Genomic DNA, 25168 nt, shown 5'->3' on the forward strand with positions numbered 1-25168 from the left:
ATACATACCAAATTTCATCTCTTTGGAAGGATTTCGAGGTGAAACTTAATCCGATTGTGCTAAATCACCGTATGCCCGTTTCAGTCAGATTAAAAACCGGAAACAGGGTCAAATTTAGCTTGGAGGATTTGATTAGAGACAGACATACAGACAGGACAGATGAAAAATATTTACCATGCCATGATAATCCTTGATTTCACGGATGGCTATATATGGCTACGATTGAACTACCTCCTGTTTTCCAGTATTATTTCTAATGAAAAAGTAAAAACAAATGTAGCATTATTTTCCGTGCATTTCATGACTTCAATTCATTGATAGAATAACTATTCTGTTTTCCATTGTTGTTAACTCTAAAATCGCCTAGTGTGTTCGTGTATCCATCTCAGAAACTAGCGGAAGTTATAAGTTATGGAACGACTTCCGGCCTGCTCCTTCGTACTGTACTACCTGATGTTTAATAATGCACGGACCTTAGGCATCCTTACTTAAGATCGAGGAAGTTACTTCGACGAATTATTGAATACGTATGACTTTACATAGATCTTATGTTTGCCGTTGACTTGATCCCAACAAAAACATAAATGTGAAATGGGAGCCAAGTTTTTTGTAATTTTTGGTTAATTTTATTGCTTGTAAAAATTGACATGTAAAAGTTCCCCTGTGGTCAATTTGCTGAATAAATGTTTGGTGTTTGACATATTTATCATGCGTTGCGTTGCATACGACAAGTATGTTTCTAAGCATACACTGGGTTCAGATTTCATAATGCATTGCATACGTTGCGTATGTGGGATAAGTGTGTCTCTAACTTTACCATACGTTAATTACGTTTCGATTGGCGTTTTCTATCAACGATTATCATCTTGGCTAGGCCCCCAGGTACATACATTTGGGCGAGTCATTTTATCGATGTTTTCTATGGAACAGCGATTTCAGGGTCCCAATGGTCAGACATAACAAAATATAGGTACTCCTTGAATCTAGTCGCTGAAAGTACATTCCAAATGTGCCAACAATTTGCGTGCAGATTGCGACTGTGTGCCGGTTTTGCGAATCGACGGATTACCGGCTCTCCAGCACCTAAATTTTGTTTTGTTATATAAAGAACCCAAAAGTTGATAAATTATCGAAAAGTAAATGGTACACTTAAGGGAACATGCCCTTACACATAATATTAAAACATTTTGTAAAACTTCACACAACACCAAGCGAACCCCATCTAACGGCTTCAACCATCTTTATTGTGCGATGTCACATAGCCGAATTTATTTTAAGCCCATGGCGCTCTTCAATAGGTAAATGGGTGAAGAAAACCCCGATAGGTGGCGCTATGAAGCTTGTACATTGTAAGGCGACTATTGGCTTACCTACGTAATAGTTGTTTACTTGTATTTAGATACATGTAAGTGTTACATAAAACCAATAGAGGGTACTGAGCATACATTTGAAATAGAAGACTTTTACTTGATTCTACATAACATAGGTATGTATTTGAAACCTCAAGCTTTTGTATATGAATGTAACAATTTTCCATTACTTATCTACGCTACATGTGATATTTTTGCTAGCTAAGATTTTGACTACACTATAGTGGTGTCGATAATCTCAATGGCGATTAGCCTTGATATCCAGACGTTCCTCAACCAGACTAAACAGTTTGTTCACAAACATTCTGTCAATGATTAACGGTCTAGTTATGTCGGTAGACGTCCTCAAATGCGTCGGGTTCAAAATAGCTCATAAGCGGGTCGCGCGCACGTGCTCTGCCGGCGCAGACGTGTGTATGTTTCCATTAAACAGCACAAAATTTACACAACTCATTACCAAACATTACCTAGAAAAGACACTAAAAACCAGTCTTTTCATTGTTTCAAATCGTTTAATTGATAAAAAAACTCAATGTGTCTCTAAAGTGATAATTATGAATTATTTTTGTGTGTGATTGTGAAGTTTTTAAAATGTGTATAATTCGTGTATGGAATGTGTGGTTCCTGTTGTTGCTGTTTCATAGAGGAGATACAGCGACGGTAAAAATCGGTTAGTTATTGTTGTTGGTATACTACATGTATAATGCTTGAAAGCAAGGCCCTGGAAGGCGTTAAGATTGCATTATCACATATTTTTATGCTACACGGGAAACAATAATTTCGCTGGCTTCACACGAGGGCTTACTTACCTAATGTCCAAACCTGACCCAGTTGGACTTAGATGACGATGACTATTAGATTCTTTCATACTATTAATTTGTTGTGATGTTGTCGAAGAAACAGTTTATCGCTAAGTAAACAAACATTGGTAATCAGTTCAAAATAAGGTGCATTGGGGTAAGATGAAAAGTCGCCCGTAATGCTTCGGCATGCGAAATTATGACGTATAAAGAACGCACTGCGTGTGCTATCAACATCGTTGCAGACTTTTCTTGGTCTAACTCTAATCGATTATAAAGAAATGGTAATCGAGTATGCACATACTAATTTCATATTTCTTTGTGTCAATATTTTATACTGTAGTATACTATACATTAATTTTTTTTTTTTCAATTTCGTTTGTCTAAAAATATTCTTGTAATACCTACTGAATATTAGATTTTATGGATATTTTTTACGACAGACTAGTGTAAGACCTAATGTTTCTTGGAGAAATGTTATCATTAACATTAACTGTATCGACTAATAGAATAAAATAGCGTGTTTATTTTTTGGATTTTTTAGTCGGTTCGATTCCCGGGCGAGACATGCGAATTTTAAAACATCTTTGAATGCAGTTTTGTTTCTTTTTAAAAATAAAAGAAAAATGAGCTAACTTAAGGTTTTAAGGCATTCTCCCTCCAGGGCCCATAATTTTCTTTCACACTGTATACCGGGTGGGGCCAACACGAGCAAATAATTGAAAATATAGATTGTACTCCTAATAACTCTCTTTGGGTTAGAAAGTTTTATACTTCACAATGACATGGCGCATTGAGGCAGTATATGTAAGATACATATACGTATATCTACATTACACAATTACACATATTGTTGTATTAGATATGTTCACATATGTTCCATACTCTGCATCCTTATTACTCATGCACGTAGTATCCATAGGTACTCTGGTCTCCCGTAAAAACTTTTTCAGCAGTTTCTACATTATAATGTTAGAGTTAGACCAAGAAACGTTTGCAGCGATTTTGATAGCACACGCAGTGCGTTCTTTATACGTCATAATTTCATAGAAGCTTGACGTTTAAAATAACGCCTGCACTGCGTGTGCTATCAAAATCATTGCACTTTTCTTGGTCTAACTCTAGTATACAGGGATCAATGTCATAAAGTCATAATATGACGGGTGTTATGGTCACGAAATAACTATAAGATTTATAATTCCCCTGCATTAAAACATTAGCTTTCAAAGATTCGAATTTTAAGGTGGTTTTTCGTATTTTATTGCAGGAGTGGTAGCTCCTACACCACAGGATGGTTACCTTCTGGCGGCGGCAGCAGAAGCTGCTCTCTCGAAACTGGAAGATTTCATGTCTGAAAACAAAAAGGAAGAGACTCACATTATGTCTGAACAAGAACCTGCTGAAGAATTTAAGTGGGAAGTCACGGTGGCTTCTGTTGAGCCCAATGAACCAGCATCCATGCCCGATCAAGTCTGTGCTCAGGTAAATCGTATTTTCTTGATTTTGATAATATCTAAAATATTGATACGGATAAAGGGCTAAAAATGTCTATACTCTACTGAATGTCTAAACAACTAGGTTGTGTAAACATATTTTCGCCGCTTTGTGCGTATCAATATTTTTTATTTTAGACCTTGTTCGTATCTAAATATAGCACAATCGGATTAGGACTAACCTCGAAATCTCTTCCAAAGTTATGAAATTTGGTATTTATGTTAATTAATGGTCTCTTTTTCATGTACACACTATTTGACATTTGGGGACCTCTAGGAATCGCAGCCATCTTGGAAAATGTGTAAATGTGTATCCTGGAGAAATTTGCATTTTACTCTAAATCTACGTTCTCTGTAAAAAAATATGGTGTAAGGCAACATTAAAGCTTATTAAATTCTACACAAACTTATACAAGTCCTAGATATCTTTGCGGAAAAAATACATCTTGTTATAGAAAATAATTGCTGAATCCAGATTTAGCGCTTAAACCCTTTCAGGGCCATATTCTCTTAATAGGAAACTTGTAGGAATATGAATTCTACTTATACCATATTTTCACAGAGAACGTAGATTTAGAGTAAAACGTAAATTTCTCCAGGATGGTACACATTTTCCAAGATGGCTGCGATTCCTCGAAGTCCCCAAATGTCAAATAGTTTATACATGAAAAAGAGACCTTTAATTAACTTTTTTTTTTTTTTTTTTTTTATACCACGTCGGTGGCAATCAAGCATACGGCCCGCCTGATGGTAAGCAGTTACCGTAGCCTATGAACGCCTGCAACACCAACTTATATACCAAATTTCATAACTTTGGAAGAGATTTCGAGGTTAGTCCTAATCCGATTGTCATTTAACGTTTCAGGTAGCCAGCGGCGTGTCAGCCATCGTGGCATACGGCAAGGCTGACGAGATCGAGCTGACGGCTGAAGCCGCGGCGCGCAGCGGCGTCGCGCTGCTGCTGGTCGCGCCAGCCGCGCTCACCGTACCACCGGAGACCTTACAACAGTGGGAAGCTGTGCATATGTATCCGCATAGCAGTATTTTGATGAAGGTAGCGATTTTCATTTATTTTATTCGACTCACTGCATTGCCAATAATAATGTCCGCTAAGTATAATGTAATCTTGATGTCTGGTCCATATGAAAAAACAAAGGTAGGTATTTTTTAAATCTTTAACTAGGGGTATGTGATACCTACCTTAGCTAGAGTTAAAAACTGTAGCTTCTGTAAACAATATCTGTGGATTTCAGATGTGCGCTACACTTTGTCAAGCGAAGGGTTGGCTCAGCGCGATCCTTCTGCACGACGGTCCAGTGGGGGCCCAGCTGGTGCAGGGTATAGCCGACCAGGGCGCACAAACCGAGGTGCTGGCACGACGGCTACCAGAAGAGGACGACCAGGATGGTCTTAGGAACTTACTGGTCATACTTAAGAAGGCAGAACATACTAAATTCATAGTGTGGTGTGATGAAAAATGTTGCGACAGAGTGCTCGCCCAGGCGCAAAAAGTTGGGTTGTTGTCTGAAAGACATGCCTATATCCTACTTGCCCTGGACTTACATACGATGGATTTGGAGCCGTACAGTCATGGCGATGCTAATATTACTGGTCAGTATGATAATGATAACTGTCGAGAACATGACCCCCTTCTGCACAGAAATTTGTACCTTTCCCAACAGTACATGTGTCAAAAATATGTGTTTCACCACGACTGAAATCTTAACATCTACATATTTAATATTATATTGAAGTACATGGTGGTCCAAAAATACGTTGACAAATAATTTTTTACATGTCTTATACAAAATGTAATAATTAAACCTACAATTATCTTCAAAATATTCTCTTCTAGCTTTAAAATAACCCCAAAACAGCTAACAAGGTCAAGTGATGAACATATTCACTCTATGTCTCGGATATATTCCAGGACTGCAGTTATTTGATCACACCGGAGAAGATGACATCATGGATAGATGGCATGAGAAATATATATCGAGATTCAAAGATGCGATTAACGAGGAAGAGATGGAAAAGGTACCCATATTCTGAATAGAATATTCCTAAACAAAATACAGAACATTACGTATTTTGGAAACATTCAAAGTTCACTTTTTCTGTTCACTGTAACTATTCTGAATCAATTTCAGTAATATTTGTTATTAAACGACTAGGCTTAAAAAGTCCTAAATAAACGAGATCTTTATTTCATTATTCACATATTTCAGATAGATCAGATACGAAACGCAGCACCGACCTCGCTTATTCTTACATACGACGTAGTTTATGAAGCGGCTCAAAGGTTGAGAAATTTCGATATACAATTAGACTCTAGCGAGGACTGCCAGCCTTACAACTATTATATTTACGCCGACACTCTCATCAACCACCTTCGTTCGGTAAGCAATTAATTAACATTTTTGTTACTAAAGTAAGCCGTTTGAAAATATTTATTCACAGAAAATTGCTAGTTGTTTTATGATAATAGGGTATTACACTGTTACTGATTCACCCCGCTCCGCGCCGCGCCGCTTCGCGTTCGCGTGTTGTCGACGCGTCGTTCGCGTTAGAGAGATTCTTATAAGTTTTTGTTCGACTTAAAGAGATTACAAGTAACAGAAGTAAAACGAATGAAAAAATCATATTAGATAGCCTACTATCTAATACGTCTATACTTTATACGTCTAATTTTTGAAGTTATAAACGTCAAATTTTATATTTTGATTTATGGAGCGGGTATTTAGGGTTCTCAAGGGTCAGCAACGCTTAAGTGGCTCCTGTGATGTGGCTCCCATGAGCGACGATGACCGCTTCCCATCAGGCGGCTCGTCTGCCCGTTTGGTGACTGTCATGTAAAAAAATGGAGGTAATAATGATACTCGATAAATTTCGCCTTTATCGAGGTTCGTCTGGTGCGAGTTATCGAGGTTCCACTGTATGTATAATAATAACAATGCTCTATAGGCCGAATGGGATGGTCTAGCAGGCCAGCGGCACGCCGGTTGGCTGCGGGTTGGCGAGCTGACGCGCGGCGGACGACTCGAATTCATCGGGATGTGGGACGTTAACGAAGTAAAATGGGACCGTCGTGCTACCACTGTCGCAACGCTTGCGCCCGGCGTCATGACCAATCAAACCTTCAATATACTCATCGCTATTGTACGTATTGCTGAGTAACGAAACAAACCTGTGAGCCTAACCATAGAGAAATATTTATTTTATTATTTTAGTATGTGGGCATTTTTGCACTTTGTAATTTTTCCTCAGTCACCCGTTGACCACGAACGCTGTAAAGAGTTCGAAACGTCGGGATGTGTTATAAATTCAATATACGCGATATAATCCGTTTTCATAGTTTTATTTCATGAGTAACTATCGCGGTAACCGAAGACAATATTACATAGAGAAATAATTATATTTCTCTATGGCCTTACCGACTTCTCAGATATAGTATGTTAAGCCATTTCTGTATAAAAGAGCGGCAAATTTAAAAAAAGTAGCCGCGAAGGGTTATCGTCCCAGAGAAAATTGGAATTTCTCGCCTTTTTCTACTGATAAAGTTGTTTGACCGGAGTATGTAACTACTATCTTTTTGTTATAACCTTACGAGAGAGCTCGCTAGATGCAAAGGGCTTTATAAATAAATAAAAAATAAAATAAAAAATATATATATAAATAAATAAAATATATTTTCAGACAGTTACAGTCCATAGTTGTTAGTATTAACTTACAGGCTATGTTATGTTACAGAACAGTTTATAAGGGTGCCATATCATTTAATATACCGATAGTAGACAAACCAAACAGTAAAACACATCGGTAACAAGAAATTTTACTATCTGAATAGACCTATTCCGTATTTGAGAATGACTTAATTTTAATACTTTTGAGTACTTAACCCAGGTATTTCGCAAGAAGTTATTGATAGATTGTTACGAGATTGGCCATACATCGTGACCTTTGTCTGATGACAAATGCTATAGTGCTAAAATAGGGATTGGGGGAGTTAATCTTACTTTTTTCCGTCTGTAATAGGTACGAGTATATTGTCAAAGTTGACAACTGTATTGTTCCAGATAAAACCGTACGTGATGATGAAAGACTCTACGGAGAGGCTTAGTGACAATGATCGTTACGAAGGTAAACATATTATAAAGTAGGTATACTTTCAGATTGTGTAATTTGTATACAGTAACTGTATACTTATGTATGTATGTTGGTATTTTAATACAATAACGGTCTTAATGTTTCATTGTTTGTTATCTCTTATTCCTGCAGTCTGCTGTTTTTAGCCATAACTGTGTGTTTGGTGACTTGTTGCTTGTTCAAATGTGATGAGAATAATTTCATTCAAAAGCAAGCTTCAAAATGATATTTACTGTTTAATGTTTATCGTACAGGGTTTTGTATAGAACTAATTGAGAAACTGGCGGAACAGCTAAAGTTCAACTACACGTTCATTGAGCACGACAGCAACTACACCAAGATGTTGTTAGCCCTCAATCAACCAAATGTAAGTAAATCCATAGCATCCTTTATAGCTCAGATACTCTATGCGTATGTGGCACGGCTCCTCAAACGATGAGACATGCTGTCCTGCCCAGCGAACCCGCACACATGTTCCGAGCAAGATCTACGGGACGCAACAGACAGGGCGTTAAGCGTCGCTCCCTTCTGGTCCCACTTAATATGAAACACGAAACCATCGACACGAGAAGAAGAAGCATCCTTTATGAACCTCTGAAAATAGGACTTAAAAGTAGTAGTTATTTATGTACCTATCTGTCTCTCCCATACCATCAAGACTCAATTAACTCAACTAGGACCAGCTATATCATGACTTTTAAAGTTTACCTAACGTAAACCAAGAATAACTTTACATTTATCCATCGTTTCATTTTAGTCTTATCATACAAGATATGTATAACTCCGTATAAGATAAATAAAGTATAAGAAAAAAACGTGCCTCCGAAAATCAAGAAAAAATTATGCTCGAACAGATAGCGCCATACCTTTGGCCTATACTCGTGTAGATAGCGACACCGTTTGATATTTAACAATTTTAACACATATCAGTGAAAGAACAAGGATCGAAGTCAAACGGCGTTTTAAAGTTTTAATCCTGAAAGATGGCAGTAAATTTACTGGGACTACAAAATTTACTTTGCCAGTACGCCTCTATACTAAATTATCTTTGATGAAACTCAGGCTATGGACGGTATAGAAAGGACGACAATCTTTTATGGCAGAACTATTGCAAAAGCGACCAGATTTCAGCTGTAAATAGGTGGCGCTAGGTAGGCTCTGGGACATGAGTATGACATGTACCATAGAAGGCAACAAATAACCCGACCAAATTACGTAGGTTGTTTTTGGTATTATTTCGGTGTATGGTGGCGTAGTAATTAGGCTGTTTTTTTATGGACACTTTTCATACAGAGAGATTTTGCTCCTTTATAAAGTCTCCATGACTCAGACTTTTGGGACATTACTTCAATTATGTTAAAGAGCTGGAAAGAGAAGAGGTGTAAAGTCAAACACCAATTCGTGCATTCATCGTGCAACATTTGACACCTGAAGTAGATGTCGATGTCACTGTCCGGTTTCGTACAATCGTACATTATAGAGTAGTTCTGGCTTTCAAAATTTGACGTTTGTCAATTAATTTACCACAAATTAACATACTATAGACTTCCGGTTCGAGCGCCATCTTGATAGTTAGCATCGTGGTTAATTACTTTGTTTTTTGCTCATTAATATTGTTTAAAGTTTCGATAGCTTATTATACAGTAAACTAATGTGGTAGTGTGCAGTGAATGGAGAATTAATTTTGAAGCGCGTTTAACCACCATCTTGGAGTCAACGGCCGGTAGTCCACGTGCTTCTTGTAAAGTCTAGCTATCGATTTACAAGAGCTAACAAATCACCGTACACTGTCTTGTACAACCGTACAATTTTTGTCGTTTTTAAACCTCTTAATACCTTGATACTGGCGAAATAGTCCCACTGGGCTGAAGCCATAATTTTAAAAGAAGAAGAAGAAGAAGAAGAACATACTATAGCGTATTCTAGCTCGGCTTTCAACCACGGGCACGATTTTTCCTTATCGTTTAAATCTCCTTCACAATTATTAACTCTTTGGTTATGTCCATTTTTACGTTACAGATGGACTTCGCCATTACTGATTTGACCATAACGGCAGAACGCGAACGGCAGGTGGACTTCACTACCCCGTTCATGAACTTGGGCATCAGCATAGTTTACAAAAAACCTAGAGCGCCAGACCCAAAGCTCTTCGCCTTCATGTTGCCCTTTTCCACAGGAGTGAGTACTTGAACAAAAGGTTTCTGACTAAAATCAAAAATTTGATGTACGCTTTTATTGCAGATATTCCTTTACATGCAAAATAGTCTTCGAGATTTTTCTAATATGGTAAGTGGTGATTAGTCTTTACTGCAGAGTTTCTACTACTTTAGATCAGTTCCGTGTGTACGCAGTAGGTACATATGTAAGTACATTGTAAACGCTCCTAAACGCACACCAAACATAGAAAGATACATATAACTCCGTAATAGATGGATACAGTCTAAGGAAAAAACGTGCCTCGAAAATTAAGAAAATTTGATTCTCGTTCAGAGGGCGCTACTAGTTTTGGGCTACTGTCGTATAGATGGCGTTGACGGTTTCGTTTGTTATTTAACAATTTTAACGCGTATCAGTAAAAGAACATGGGTCAAAATCATAAAAATAATTAATGCAAATAAAAAAAAACATTTATCTCTATATTTAAATACATTTTATCGTATTTTTGTAAATCTTCATTTTTAGTTTTAAAGTGTGTCGACAGATGGCAGTGAATTTACTGGGGTTACAAAATTTACTATGACAGTACCGCTCTAGTATAAGTTACTCTATGCGCACACTAAACCCAAATCGTTGGATTAAGAATGTCCTTTTTAGCGAGTAATACGAGTATGGTCTAAATACGAATGACTACTATGGCTAGAATGAATATGTGTCCGCTACTCTAAATGTCTCTTTCACACCAGGCAAAATAAACAAGATATGATTCACTTGCAAGCGTCAGAATCACAAAAACCGGCCAAGTGCGAGTCGGACTCGCGCACCGAGGGTTCCGTACATTACACAATTTAAACAATGTATTTTTTATGTGAAACGTAAGTGAAAGGTAATTTGCGGTTTACGATTTATGACGTATAAAAAAAACTACTTACTAGATCTCGTTCAAACTAATTTTCGGTGGAAGTTTGCATGGTAATGTACATCATTTTTTTTTTGTTTTATCATTCTCTTATTTTAGAAGTTACAGGGGGGGGGGGGGGGAACACACAGTTTACCACTTTGGAAGTGTCTCTCGCGCAAACAATTCAGTGTAGAAAAAATGGTATTAGAAACCTCAATATCATTTTTGAAGACCTATCCACAGATACACCACACGTATGGGTTTGATGAAATAATTTTTTTTGAGTTTCAGTTCTAAGTATGGGGAACCCCCAAAATTTATTGTTTTTTTTTTCTAATTTTGTGTGAAAATCTTAATGCGGTTCACAGAATACATCTACTTAGGTACCAAGTTTCAACAGTATAGCTCTTATAGTTTCGGAAAAAAGTGGCTGTGACATACGGACGGACAGACAGACAATTCCGTTTTTTGCCATTTGGCTTCGGAACCCTAAAAAGTAGACAGTTAATACCTACCTATTAGAGGTTCTATACGAAAACCATTGATTTTTGATAGGTTCTGAGTTTACATTCCTCCGTCATCAGTACAACAGATACAATTATATGAAATGAAAATGAAAAAAAATATTTATTAACTAAGAGTTTACAATTCCTGAAAGATTAACTTTGGTACCCGCACTTAGGCGCGCCTGTATCGCGGGGACCAATAACAGTAGGTAGTTAATTGTAACAAAGGGTGTTATAACCGGTTGACAATTTTACTTAATGTTAGGTTAACTAATAAAAATTCTAAAACTACACAGATTTACAAGCTATCGGAAGTAAATTAAAAACAATTAAATTTAGTTTGTTTGCATCTCAAATTTTAGTAATTTCTAATTTGTACAATTTTCTCTGTATAGAGTAAACGGTTATCGGTTCTTTAATCATTTAAAGTTTGACGCCGTATATGTATCTCGAATTCAGCTTGTTTTTAAGTAAATGTAGTTGTGAATACGATAATAAATTAAAAAACACGCTAAAAGTGAGAAAACGAAGACTTACAGTTCGAGGGACCCTATCCTATATTCCTATAATAGATAGAAATGAAATACCAAAGGAAATTGGCTTTAATTATTACTAGAAGACCTAGAAGTATGCATAAGATTAATTAGACAGATATATAGACATTAGGTTTTTAACCGTATGTCAATATCATAAATGTAAATTTTAAATGTAAAGATGGATTTATTTTCTATTAAAACAATAAAGTGAGCTAAAAACATAATGACCTAAACTAAAAAACTTACAAATAAAAAATCTTACCTAGGTCTCGGTCGTGTGGTAGGGTGCCCAAAAGGCTGGCCGCATTTCCGCGCTGTATAGCTATGCTGATGCGCTGCGCGAAATAGTGACCAGCCCTCTGGTCACCGGAAGCCTCAATAAGACGCGCCGATATCTCCTTGTGGAGTCGGCGCGCACTTGGCCCCCACGGCCCCAGGGTTTCAACCCCAAACGCCGCAAACAAGTAGCTACTGCCAAGGGCAGCATACTTGCGACGTTTGAGGTTTTCGGCTGAAGATGCAGCCGCACCAGCATCAAATTTGGTGCCCGGAATGTGGGACGGCGCCAGGGTGTCTACACAAGTAGCATCCCAGACAAGGGGCCGACCCATACTCCAAGGCACCAAAGTCATTCCGTCGGGCCTCTTGCCGTCGTCCCTGGTCAGACCATTGGGCTCGAGGACTGCCGGCACCTTGGCACTAACAAGGGCCCTTCGGATGACATCGTTGATGCTGGCATGCCGAGGGATTCTCCCAGCACTTCGACTGCATGAGAGGCCATGGTGACCGAGACCATCCACCGTGACTCCACATTGGCAACGGTGAGGTACATTGGTTGGTGCCCCTATTCTTAAAGATATGGCTAGACGGAAGGTGGTATTGTCCAGCAAAGTGCCTATGATTGTGGCGGGGAGTGCCTGCAACCACAGACCCGACTCCCATTCCGCGGTGGCAATGAGACGAGCCCGATCTGTTGCGTTTAATGCCGTGTTTAAGAGCGCCGTCTTTGTTAGACGACACAGCGGCTCATCCCACTGTCTCTGTGAACACGGGTTGGCAGGCGGGTCCGTGTTGGGGCATGTTACAGACCATACATTCTTGGCTTCAGTAGAGTGCGCAGCCTCCAGGACCCCAACGGATGGGGCTAAAATTTTCCCAATGAGGCTTTGAGCGCCGTGTACCGAAGCCAAGAATGCGGGTAGCGCCACGCTAGAAATTTTGCGGATGCCCAGGCCGCCTAACCTAATGGGTAGGCTAGCCTGGGACCATGTTCTTTCACCAAAAGATATGTTAAAAATGGATGTGAGCGTTTCCAAAACTAAATCGTCCAAATTTGAAATCAAAGTAGGGTGTTTCCAAAAGTGTGATCCGCGAAGAATGTATGTAAATTTTGGCACAAAAAGACAATGCTTAATGATGCAATACGCCGAATGTATGTTAATTTTTAGCAAACGATGTGAAGATGCTTTGAAATTTAGAATTTTGGTATTTATGAAATTTTCAAAAGATTGGTCCAAAATGGGACACCCGAGGAGGTGAAGCGACTCTTTTGTAATAATTTTAATTCCTGGAGCTAACTGCTTAAACTGCTCTATTGCGCGTTCTTCATTTGCGCAAGACTCTGTAATAAACAGTTCACATTTGGAAAAGTTAAGAGAAAGGCCGATTGATTTAAGGTCTGTTATTAACTTTTCTAGGTCACTGAGAACTGAAGTCGCTTCACCACCTAGGGTACCGTCATCTAGGTACCATACATTTAATTTTGAATTTAGTTCTTTGATTATGGGATGAATGGCAAGGCTAAAAATTGCTGGACCGAGAGGGTCGCCTTGTTGACAACCAACAGAAGAAGCCAAAACGTTGGATTGGAATAATAATTTAGACGGAGTACTGTAACATTGCCAAAGAAAATTGTAGGTAATAGGAATTTTATCTTTTATTTGTGTCAACAAGGCGACCCTATCCACTGAGTTGAAAGCGTTAGAGACATCCACCTTCAGCAGAACCTCCCCTGCCTGGTGCTCGATGTAAGTCCGGACGGCGTGGACAGCGGCTTCGCAGCCGCTCTTAGACCCGAAACCTAGTTGCACAGGTTGTAGTAGTGAACTAAGTTTAATTAACTTACTTATTTAATTTACTTTTCCATGTAAAGTAATGGAATTTAATGGATGTGTAATTTTTAATCAAATTTTATGGAATTGAAGTTATTTTATTTATAATTTAAATTTTAATTAATTTATTTTACAATTTATGTGTGTTTACTAATATATTTTTAAGAACTGTAAACTAACATAATATGGGCCGACAGACCTGAAATAAAGATTTTCTATTTCAAAATTTCAATTTCAATAGACATAGACACCATGTAGAAGGCAGAAGGAGATTAGGTATATATCATTCTCCTCCTCTATGGTTTCTTTTCTTTTTCTTTTCGTTTTCACCTATGTATAACAAAATTGTTGTAGGTGTGGTTCTGTCTCGGCGTGGCATACGTTGGTACCTCGTTAGTGTTGTTCGTGGTGGGAAGGTTATGTCCCGATGAGTGGCAAAATCCATACCCTTGCGTCGAGGAACCACAGGCACTGGAAAACCAATTTACACTCGCCAACGCTCTATGGTTCAACTTGGGCGCCGTATTGCTGCAGGGATCAGAAATTGCTCCAACGTAAGATCATAATTATTTATTTATGCATGGTACCCGGAAGGAAAAGGTTTTTAACCACATTCATGAGCTCAAAAGAATTGGCCAAAAGTTCTATTATTTCGTTTTAGAGTAGTTTAAGATCATTCTCTGAGAATATGCTTGCGATCGCGTTTAATTCCCAGCAATTAGACAGCAGACATATTTTTTGAGAATGACTTTAATGCTTTGTCAATAACATGAACTTTAATTCTACTTGTAAAACCATAAATAACTTAAACCAAACCATAAAGTTGTTAATTTTTTGAAATGTTCTTTCAAAATGTGAATTTACCCGAATTCGGAACACTTTACACGACGTTTCAGTCTGAAATTATAATCAAGACCACACTGTTCAATTTTTTATCATTCTCCTGGACACGTTGATTATTTTAGAAGTGTGCATACTCCGTCTTAAACAGGTGCAAATGAGTTTACTGGTTTTACAAGTGTATTTTCGCTGTGCAGTCAGCAACTTACAGAAGGAGCAGGTATAGAAGTCAAAATTATTACTCAATACTAACGCCCTTTTAGTAAATTCTGCTGCTGACTGTACTACAAATGTATTAGTAGGGTAATGCCCTGGTCGAATCTTTATCCTCAGTGCAAACCGCGAACATGGGAAATTTAAAATTTTGGGCCTCAATTTTACATTTTTGATGATCGCCAGTAGGCTCTCTGGCCTCGTTTGTGCTACTCAAGATTCGGATTTTTCTAGACTTTTAGCACGATCTTTTAGTCAAAACTAAGGTCGAAATTGTGATTGTAACAGGGCGTACGGATCGCGCGCCGTGGCCAGCGCATGGTGGCTGTTTGCCTTGGTCATCACCAGCTCCTACACGGCAAACCTCGCGACCCTGCTCGCCAGGAAGAGCAACAACGAGGACTTCACTAACATTAATGAACTGGCTAACAACGACAAAGGCATCACCTACGGCGCCAAGAAGGATGGTGCTACTTACAAGTTCTTTAATGTAAATACAAGTATATTGGTGTTGTGTTATTGTAAGCGATCCTAATTCCTACCGATCTCTTCTTAGATATATAGCCGATTTCATAGTTTTTAAGATTAAATGTTCCGATATTAAGCGGTATTCTAATTTTAAAATTTGTTAAATTTTTGATATTCATGTGATACATTGAATTGATTTGTTGATTTAATCTGAAGATCGTACCATGGTCGTATCATAACAAAATCAAAACACCGCTCGTGTTGTAGTGTCCCATTTAACTTCGCTTTTTAATTAACCTACTTATATTTTTATCATTTTCTCAATCCATTTCAGAATTCCCAAAACCCAATGTATAAGAAAATGTTCGAAAATATGGAGAAGTGGAAAATGCCCGATGATAATGATAAAGGTATGGAAAGGTACGTATCAATATTAGTTGCCTTAAAACTATCACTTAAAAGGAATTGGTACTTTTTTCGGAAAACCTAGTTTTTGGTTTTTGCACTTTTTGAAAACGGTCAAAGGATATCGATACCCTAGTCCACAGTCGTACCAATTACGGAGATAATTGTGGTATTTTCTATAAAAAGGGACCTTATTGTCGATGGCGCTTACGCCATTATAAACGATGCTCCGATATAAATACAATGCCGCGCGACGCTGTGCGGCGTAAGCGCCATCGACAATAAGGTCACTTATCATAGAAAATGCCCCATTTGGTTGTAATGAAACTTTATTTTGTGCACTATGGTGTTAATTACAATAAAATTTTCTTCGCAATTAGTCAAATTATTGAGAACCAGGGTATCAATATTTAGACTAGGCCCCATCGCAGCACCAGTGGCAGCATTGCCATCAAAAAGGCGTTTTTCACGAAGTAATAATATTTTTTATTGGTGTTAATTCAGGACATTTTTAACCGACTTCAAAAAAGGAGGACGTTCAACCGTATGTTTTTTTGTATGTTTATATGTTACCTCAGAAGTCCATCATTACTGAACCGATCTGGAAAATTATTTTTTTGTTTGAATGTATTGAATAGTCCCAAGTTGGTTCTCAAACTTAATAACTTTAAAGATGCGTTCCGAAATCCGATATGGTTTTAAAACAGTATGCCTACTAACTTTTTTCCCTTGTCTATACAGGGCGAAGGACGAAAAAAATCTATTTGCGTTTTTTATGGAGTCCACTTCTATAGAATATTACGTTGAAAGAGATTGCAATATCACACAGGTAATTATAGTTTCGCCATAATTATTTAGAGTTAAAGTTGAAGTATTCAATACAATTTGATTCTTAGCCTACTATTTTTGTCACTAATGTTATTTTCTATTTTGTCTAAAAAAACAAAACTTAAAATTTATTAGAACAAGTCACGAGTGCCAATTTAAAGAACTTAATATAAATTTGAATATTTTTTTAATATGCAGATTGGTGGCTTATTAGACAGCAAAGGATACGGCATTGCAATGAAGAAAGGTAAGGGGACTTCTTTCATTTTAAGTAGGCATTTGTTGTTTCAAGCAAAGTGTTGCTAGTTCAATATAACATGAAAATGGCAAATACCGAATCACGTCCGATTGTCAGGTACCGTAAAATGTGCTCTTTGAAAAGTACTCCTGAATTTGAAATTTAAAATATTTTTTAAATTATTATATTGTTGTAGGTATACAGTGTGTAAATCCAATACGGGCGAATATTTAAACGGTGCATGGTTAGTATAGGACCTAAAAAGTATATTGAGATAAATTTTGCTTAGAAATACAATGAAAATTTTTTCATACAAAATAATTCAGCCCGCAATGTAAAGCAACACACTAGTTACGAGATACGAGCTTTTTAAAGTCAACGCTTGTTGACAATTACTATAAAAAGCTCGTATATCTCGTAATGTCATGTTATGTCTTGTAATGTTTGCAGTACACTGCTGCTCAGTAAATTTTCAAAAAATAATTACACTTATTAAATACATAATTAAGTGTTATTGAAAAAACTTCTTAATTAATAATGATTACACGGATAAATTCTATATCTGGTTTACTTTATTGCCCGTATGGGATTTACACACTGTATATACTTATGCCGCTTTAAATTAGAAAATTAGACTGTTGATTGTGTATAGATTTATATTACTGGCAGGTTAGTTGTTCTCAATGTTTATTTGAATTCTATGTGGTTATGAATGTTTATTTGAATTCTATGTGGCAATAACAGAAACACCCAAATATTCCGAAATATGTTTTTCCGATTTTTATAACCACGATTTTCATAATCCCGATTTTTTATACGTCCAAAATATCAAAATTACGATTTCATGTAATAATTCTAATACCATGTCGTGACACTTTAATGAGGTTGTGTTGTGATATAAAAACCGGCCAAGTGCGAATCGGACTCGCGCATCGAGGGTTCCGTACTTTTTAGTATTTGTTGTTATAGCGGCAACAGAAATACATCATCTGTGAAAATTTCAACTGTCTGGCTATCACGGTACATGAGCCTGGTGACAGACAGACAGACGGACAGACGGACCGCGGAGTCTTAGTAATAGGGTCCCGTTTTTACCCTTTGGGTACGGAACCCTAAAAACGGTTGAAGCGTTATTACCAGGGGAGGAAAGTAGGCACATATTACAGTAATTCCAAAAAAAATTATGTACCGTAATTCTTTTATATCATCGAAATAATTAGTTATAATTAGTTTTCAGGTATTTATTGTTTTACTACATAGTGTACACACTAACATAGATATAGGTAGCATATTATAATTTTTGTACTAACACTATATGGGTTCTGTTCTGTGCCTGAAATAAATATTTTCAATTTCAATATCACTCCGTTTTCGAAATTAACTGGCAATTGAAAGTGATTCTGAAGTATCCGAATACATCTTACTTCTCTTTGTGCATTTTCACATTTTTACTACCTACCTACACACATAACTTGCAATAGTGAGTTGTAATAATTAAAAGCACATAATTCAAGAAAAAAGTTACTGTTTATTAAAGTAATCGCCCTCATAAACTACCGACAATAACGTTATTTTTGTCTCAAAATATTACATATTCTATTTTTAAAAAGCGCATTCTTACGTATTTCCAGACTCTCCGTACCGACAAGCCCTTAATCTGGCGCTGCTAAAACTTCAAGAGTCAGGTGAACTGCGCGCCATGAAGCATAAATGGTGGAAAGAAATGCATGGAGGAGGCGCATGTAATGTAGGTTCCTAATCTACTTACTGATTTTTAATATCATACTATGTCATATAGTAAGAGAAAGAAGCTTGCTTATACCGGTAAAACGGAATCGAAAATATCTTTAGGAAAATTTAGGGTTCCTTTGAACGGCCACAAAACTACCATTATTCATTATTTACTGAAACTTTTATGTAACTAGTTAGATTACTAAACATCTATTGATGGCCATCTACTGAAAGAAACCCCGCATAAAAACATTATAGCTTATAAGCTGAAATTTCAAAGTCGCCCCTGTTGAAATGCCACCCTGTTTTACGGTAATTGTATATGTTTGTGTCTATCGCATAAACAAATACCCTTACCAGGATACAGACCCAACATTATCAGATTCTCAGCCTGACCTGAGGTGGCTATGGGTTCATAAAACTCGATTTCCGTCGGTTTCCCTGCTCTTAAGAAATTTAAAACCGTGAAATGTGCCTACCTTGCTCCAAAATTTGAAATTTTATTCAAATTTTAAAATTAAGTATTATGTACTAGTATTACTTGTATGGAGAAAGGAAACATTGTATAATGCTCTAAATTGTATAATTGTATAATGCTTTAAATATCGCGGCCATAAGCCTCAATTTCTGTCCATATGTAGTGGTACTCTATGTTACATAATTAGACATTTAACCTATAGGTATAGACACTTAGCCGTAAGAGACTTGACTGACAGACTGACCAACGTAAATCCCTAGTAGCTAAGGTTATTAGCACTAGCACCTATCTTCATCTTTAGACATACTTTTTTTTTTTTTTCAATCTAGTTTTTAATTCACTAACTGGTCGCCCAAGATACAGGCTATGCCTAGTTTGGGGACCCCTGTTCATACTGTTTTAAATGTACCGCTGTATGCGCGCAACCTGGACCTCATGTATACTCAATCTGCAAATTCCCATCTTTGTGTGCAAAATAAATATATTTTTCATTTTTTCATTTTTTTCATATTGTGGTAAGTAGGTATAATATTGATCTACAGGATGATATTTTAACCACCTATGTTTCAAACATTCCGGCTGATGTGATGCCTCTGATTTCTATGGGACAGCCTTATTTTTTTCCCGATTTCGGCATTGTTCCCATAATAAAAGTTGTTCAGTATGGCCTATAAAGTCACTAGGCAGAGTATGGCTGATGGTTAAAATTTCACCCTGTATACCTATAGTCGATTTAAATTTAGTAACACATAATAAATGAGGTTGTAATTTCGTATATAAAAAACTGTTGGTGCACATTTACCCATTGGGAAGCAAAGTAGACACATTTTACGGTCCCTTTGCAAACAACCTTTAAAGAAAAACCACACAAAAGCATGTCAGGCCATGCTCAGTGTAGGGTTCCGTAGTTACGCGTCCATCACGATAGATCTTGAACGGGTGCTTTAGCAAGTATCACGTGCATAACTTACATAACGAACAAAAAGGAGTAGTTACCTTCACAGCGCTTTGTACGTCTTTTTACTATGAAGGGAAGACTTTTGCAATAACTCAAAAACGGCTTAACTGATCATGTTCCATACCAAATTTCAGCTCTTTGGCACTAACAACAGAGCAAAGCCTCGGATAGACAGACAGACAGATGGACATGGCGAAACTAAATGGGTTTCTAGTTGACTTCGGAACCCTTCAAAAATCCTTCCTCTAATTCTTCTTATTCTTATTCTTAAAAAGCAGACGGAAGGCAGAGCCGGAACTAAAAAAAAAATATATTTCGGACGATTCAATTCATATTTTGTTAGTTACAAATAGACTTAAATTAGTATGTTAGCAGGGTACGGAACCTTTTTTTTGCAAAAACTTCGAAATAACCATATATTTCGAATTATTTTATACTCGAAATGTAGGACTCAGTTGTGTTTTTAGGTAACGACTTCGTATTATTAGATTGCCCAATTGGAAATGAAATAATTAACAAAGAACGAAAAAATACCGTTTTAGTTCCCATACAAAAAGTACCGGTACCCGATCCCTAAACTACGATGTTGGAAGATCCAGTGCCTAATTAATAATGCACTATCCCATCTCCCTGCCACTACGGCCAGCTGCATGACAGATGGCTCCAACTTGCCTACTCTTAAGTTTTACGCCACTAGTTCTGTCCTAAACCCGTTGTAAATAAATCAGAAATTAGAATTTATTTTGCTTAAAACATAGTCAGTACAAAGGTAGATAGATAGATTTTTATTTGGTATTGATCATACACTGTCCGTAACATTAAGTTACATAATAATTGATAATAATAATTAATTACAATAGTATCATAAATTAATATTCACATTTCAATAAATTATTCCAATTCACATAATCATCATTTTCATTAATCATTTTTCATATAATGTATAATTAATGAAATTAATATTGGATTGTTTTGTTATTATTTAAATTTATTTCTGACGATCACAATGTAGATTCTTATAAATTGACATTAATGTAATTTGTACTGTAATCATATGTTGTGAAATAAATATATCTAATCTAATCTAATCATCAACGTCAACGATTTTAAAAAATTACAATGTATTAGGAAATCAATAAAAATAAAGAAAATAATCCAAATTAGCAAATTACAATTAGGTACAATAGAATAATCACAAATATCACAATTACATTAGATAGACGAGAATTAAGATCACAATTACATTTACATTCACATGTTCGATATAATAACGGGGATTTGGACGCATTTCATTCATCCAGGAACTCATTTACCGAATAGTAAGCCTTCGTTATGCAATAATTCTTAAGTTTACGAACAAAAACACAATTTGAGTCCACGGTTCTTATTGGCTCAGGTATTTTATTATAAACTTTGGCACCCATTACCCCAAGAGACTTGCCAGTTTTTTTAAGCCTATGCACGGGGACAGCCAGCCCTGGCTTTTTTTGCGGAATTAACCTTTGCCACAGGGAACTCGTGCAGGTTCCTCCTCACATACTTGCCGCTTGCTGGTATTATAACATAGGTCTCAATTAAGTTTCACATGATTTGTCAATAAAGACATGGAAATATAAATACTTACATTCTAGTATAACTAAACTATTAATGCCAAACCATAATCAATTCATATATACAAGTGATGGGAAAAGGGCAAGCGAATCTTGAAACGATTCATTTAATTTACATCCTGTCGGAACTCGGAACCGATAGGTACCTATGACTAGTTATTTGTACAATAAGAGATCAAAGTTAGATATTTCTTCGAGCGAAAGATTATATTATACATTCTCATAGGTGTTTTGGAACGATGCGATCTGACTTATTTCGGGGGTCTATAAACCATCAATATACCGTTGAATGACGTTAAGATCTTTTTTTGACTCTTTTTTTTTGCTAATGACGTGACCGGAACAGACGGAATAGGATCCAAGTTGTTCGAACTTGTATTAGGCCCCGCACGTTGAAATGACATTCGAATATAAAGGTCACTTGAATGTCATTTTGTCTCACTCAGTGAACAAAATCGCATTTTGCTCACTGTTTTTAAGTAGCAAAGTACCCTGTTCCAGTAGCTGAGGTGAAAACTAAATAGACTGCGTCGCGAAAATTAAAACAAAACAGGAGAAAAACACTCGTCATAAGTACAAAGGCGAACTTATCCCTTTAAGGTGTCTCTTCCAGTTAACCTTTGAGCAATTGAGGGAAAATTGGAGACGGTAGTCGTCCAGTTGTCCGGAAGAGATCTCTATTTAATTTATTATTTTTTATATATCAAAATATATTTTTTTTCGTTCATGCTTTATTCAACACACCTTAACGTTCAACTTACAGGAAGATGAGGGGTTCGAGAGCGAGAAGCTGAAGATAAAGAACTTTATAGGGCTATTCGCGGTACTAGGAGTGGGTTGCGTGCTCGGCATCATCATCTCCCTAGTAGACCTGATGCTCGCAGCTCGCAAAAAGGACCGGGACCCTGATGCATCGTACTGGAAACGTCTTGCAGACGAAATACGCTTCGTCTTCAACTTCCAGCTGTCTGAGAAGCCAGTACAGGGACCGCTTTTACCTCCACCGTCACCTGAGCCAGAAGGTGCTGAAGAGGTTCAGGAAGAACATGAACAGGTAAAATGTTGCTTTGTTGTATCTATCTTTTACCTGACACAACTAGCTGATGCAAGGGCTGCTGCTGCCCTCGCTAAAGGAAAACCTTTGTAAAGAAAATCTGGAAAAACCATTTTTAAGCTGTTGTTTGTACGAGTACACACAAAATCTTGTCACTTGGGAATCAATAAAATATAAAAGTACAAGCTTCCCAATGATTAGTGTAAATTTTTGTAGGAGAAGTAGCACCACTGTTACCTAAAAATTAAGGTTTTTGGGCTAATCATTGGAAGGAGCGTGGAGCTAAGTTTATTAAGTTTACCAAGTTTTCGCTTCTGCTGTTTTACATTAATGCTTCTTTTAAAATTAATTGCGTACCTTAAAGTAAAAAGTGCTAAATAGAGGCTAATTTGCAGGAGGTAGAAGAAGAGCGCGAGGACAACGAATCACGCATGCGCTCCATGTCGTTCCAATCGAACGCACCACGGCGCCGGCGGTCGTCACTTCACAATGCGAGCGTGCGTCTCGCGCGGCACGCGCACCGCGACTCGCAACGCAGTCGGGCTAGCCGGAGACACAACGGAGACGTCTAGCCGACGAAAGCGGATCTTCGTTCAATTAGTCAGGAATGTAGGGAATTTTCTTACAGTTCAAGCGAGTGTGTGTCTCGCGCGGGACACGCACCGCCATTGTTGGATGTATATCCCCACGCCCGCCTTATAAATGATCGGGCTTGAAAACCCGAGAGTTTGTAACAGAGATACAAATAATCATAATAATAAAGCTCTTTATTTCCAAACATTATGCAGTTTCTTTCTTACGTAATTAGTAGGTATTATTTATATACATATTTAATTGTTACTATTTAGTTTTTGTTAGTGTAGAATTTAATTTATTAGTATTAGAGTAAGGTTAGGTAAATAAGTTGGGTTTGTTTGGACGCCCAGTTTTGGGCAAAGGCCTCCTCCATATCACGCCATTTGTGTCGGTCTCTAGCTATTCTTTGCCATGTTTTGCCTGCCAGTTTTACTACGTCGTCTTTCCAGCGCGACTTCTGTTGGCCGCTATTTCTTGTGCTTTTCTTCCTGCCATCTTTTAGATACCACTGTATGATGCGTTCGCTCTAGCGTCCGTCGTTTGCGGTAGCAATGTGCTAGAGCAAACTGAGGAAATAGGGTCTTCGTTCAATTAGAGTTAGGATTGTAGGGAACCGTCTTGCAGTTAAAGCTAGCATGCGTCTCGCGCACCGCGACTCGCTGCGCAGTCGGGCTAGCCGGAGATAGAACGGAGACGTCTAACCGAGGAAATAGGATCTATGTTCAATTAGTTAGAATTTTATGGAATCTTCTTGCAGTCAATTGCAGCTAAAGTGAGCGTGCGTCTCGCGTGGCACGCGAACCGCTATTTGCAAAGTAGTTGGGGGTTAGTCTACAGTTTGGGGCTCTTCAAAAGGTTTCTAAAGAACCACTTACCTTCTATGTTCTTCGTTTAATTCGAAAGTGGACGACCGCGCGAAATCTCTATTCCATACAAACGTAGTTTTCCTCTCTGGATATAAACATCATTTAAAATATTTTGACGAAATTTGATGAATATCAACTACAACTATGTCCCTTCGTTTGATTTTTTCGAATGTTTAATTATTATATAGCTATTTTGTATGTAATTTGTTTTTCGCTCCTAATTCTTATAATTATCAAAAAATTGAAAAAAGGCTAACAAAGAGGCATAAGTATGAACAAATAATTTTAAAATTACTGCAGTTTGTTAAAATATGTGTTTTCGTAAATATTGCAATCTAAATATTTTTGCTAGGCGTTATTTATCTTTACACATGACTGTAAAGTCTCCGATTGCAAGTAGGTCCTAAGGAAAAAAATCATGGCCCTTGTCTCGTTTAGTTTCCTCGCATTCGATATGAAAAGTATTGTTTAACACGAGTGAAAGGCACCATTTCAACACTTGGTTAACAATCTACTATTGAGCTTACTGCATTGTGTTTCGATTACTTAGTTTGTCTGTAAAAAAAATCTAAATTATTATTATAGCTATAACTCACTCGTGACATCGCTTTTTTTCACAATCCATAGCCCACGGGATCAATAAAAAATAATTTTACAGTACATATGGTGCTACTTTTTCGGACTAGTGCGTAAAGAGCACTTTGCGTGCATATGTCGAAAGCAAAAGCAAGCGCCTGAAATACTCTGCCTTGAAAGCCACCTACGACTTCGTGCCCGTCGCCATCGAGACAGCCGGGTCTTGGGGGCGGAAGGCGCGTGAGCTCTTCCGAGAGCTTGGCAAGCGACTCAGGGAGAAAGAAAATGACCCCCTTTCTGAGTCATG

General features: G+C 37.4%; 1 protein-coding gene across 1 annotated transcript; it reads left to right on the forward strand.

Annotated features, from left to right (window-relative positions):
• The first annotated feature begins 1643 nt into the window (after positions 1–1643).
• Positions 1644–23465, forward strand: LOC134744978 (glutamate receptor ionotropic, kainate 2-like). The gene is made up of 18 exons (XM_063678931.1): positions 1644–2040; positions 3438–3652; positions 4529–4717; positions 4917–5274; positions 5594–5700; positions 5892–6062; positions 6628–6822; positions 7740–7803; positions 8064–8176; positions 9829–9987; positions 14375–14574; positions 15362–15563; positions 15876–15961; positions 16688–16775; positions 16973–17021; positions 18644–18759; positions 22553–22843; positions 23239–23465. The coding sequence occupies exons 1-18, from the start codon at positions 1962–1964 to the stop codon at positions 23413–23415; spliced, it is 2859 nt and encodes a 952-aa protein (XP_063535001.1). The 5' UTR covers positions 1644–1961; the 3' UTR covers positions 23416–23465.
• Positions 23466–25168: the final 1703 nt, after the last annotated feature.

This window comes from Cydia strobilella, chromosome 10 (assembly GCF_947568885.1).
Source record: "Cydia strobilella chromosome 10, ilCydStro3.1, whole genome shotgun sequence".
Lineage (NCBI taxonomy): Eukaryota > Metazoa > Arthropoda > Insecta > Lepidoptera > Tortricidae > Cydia > Cydia strobilella.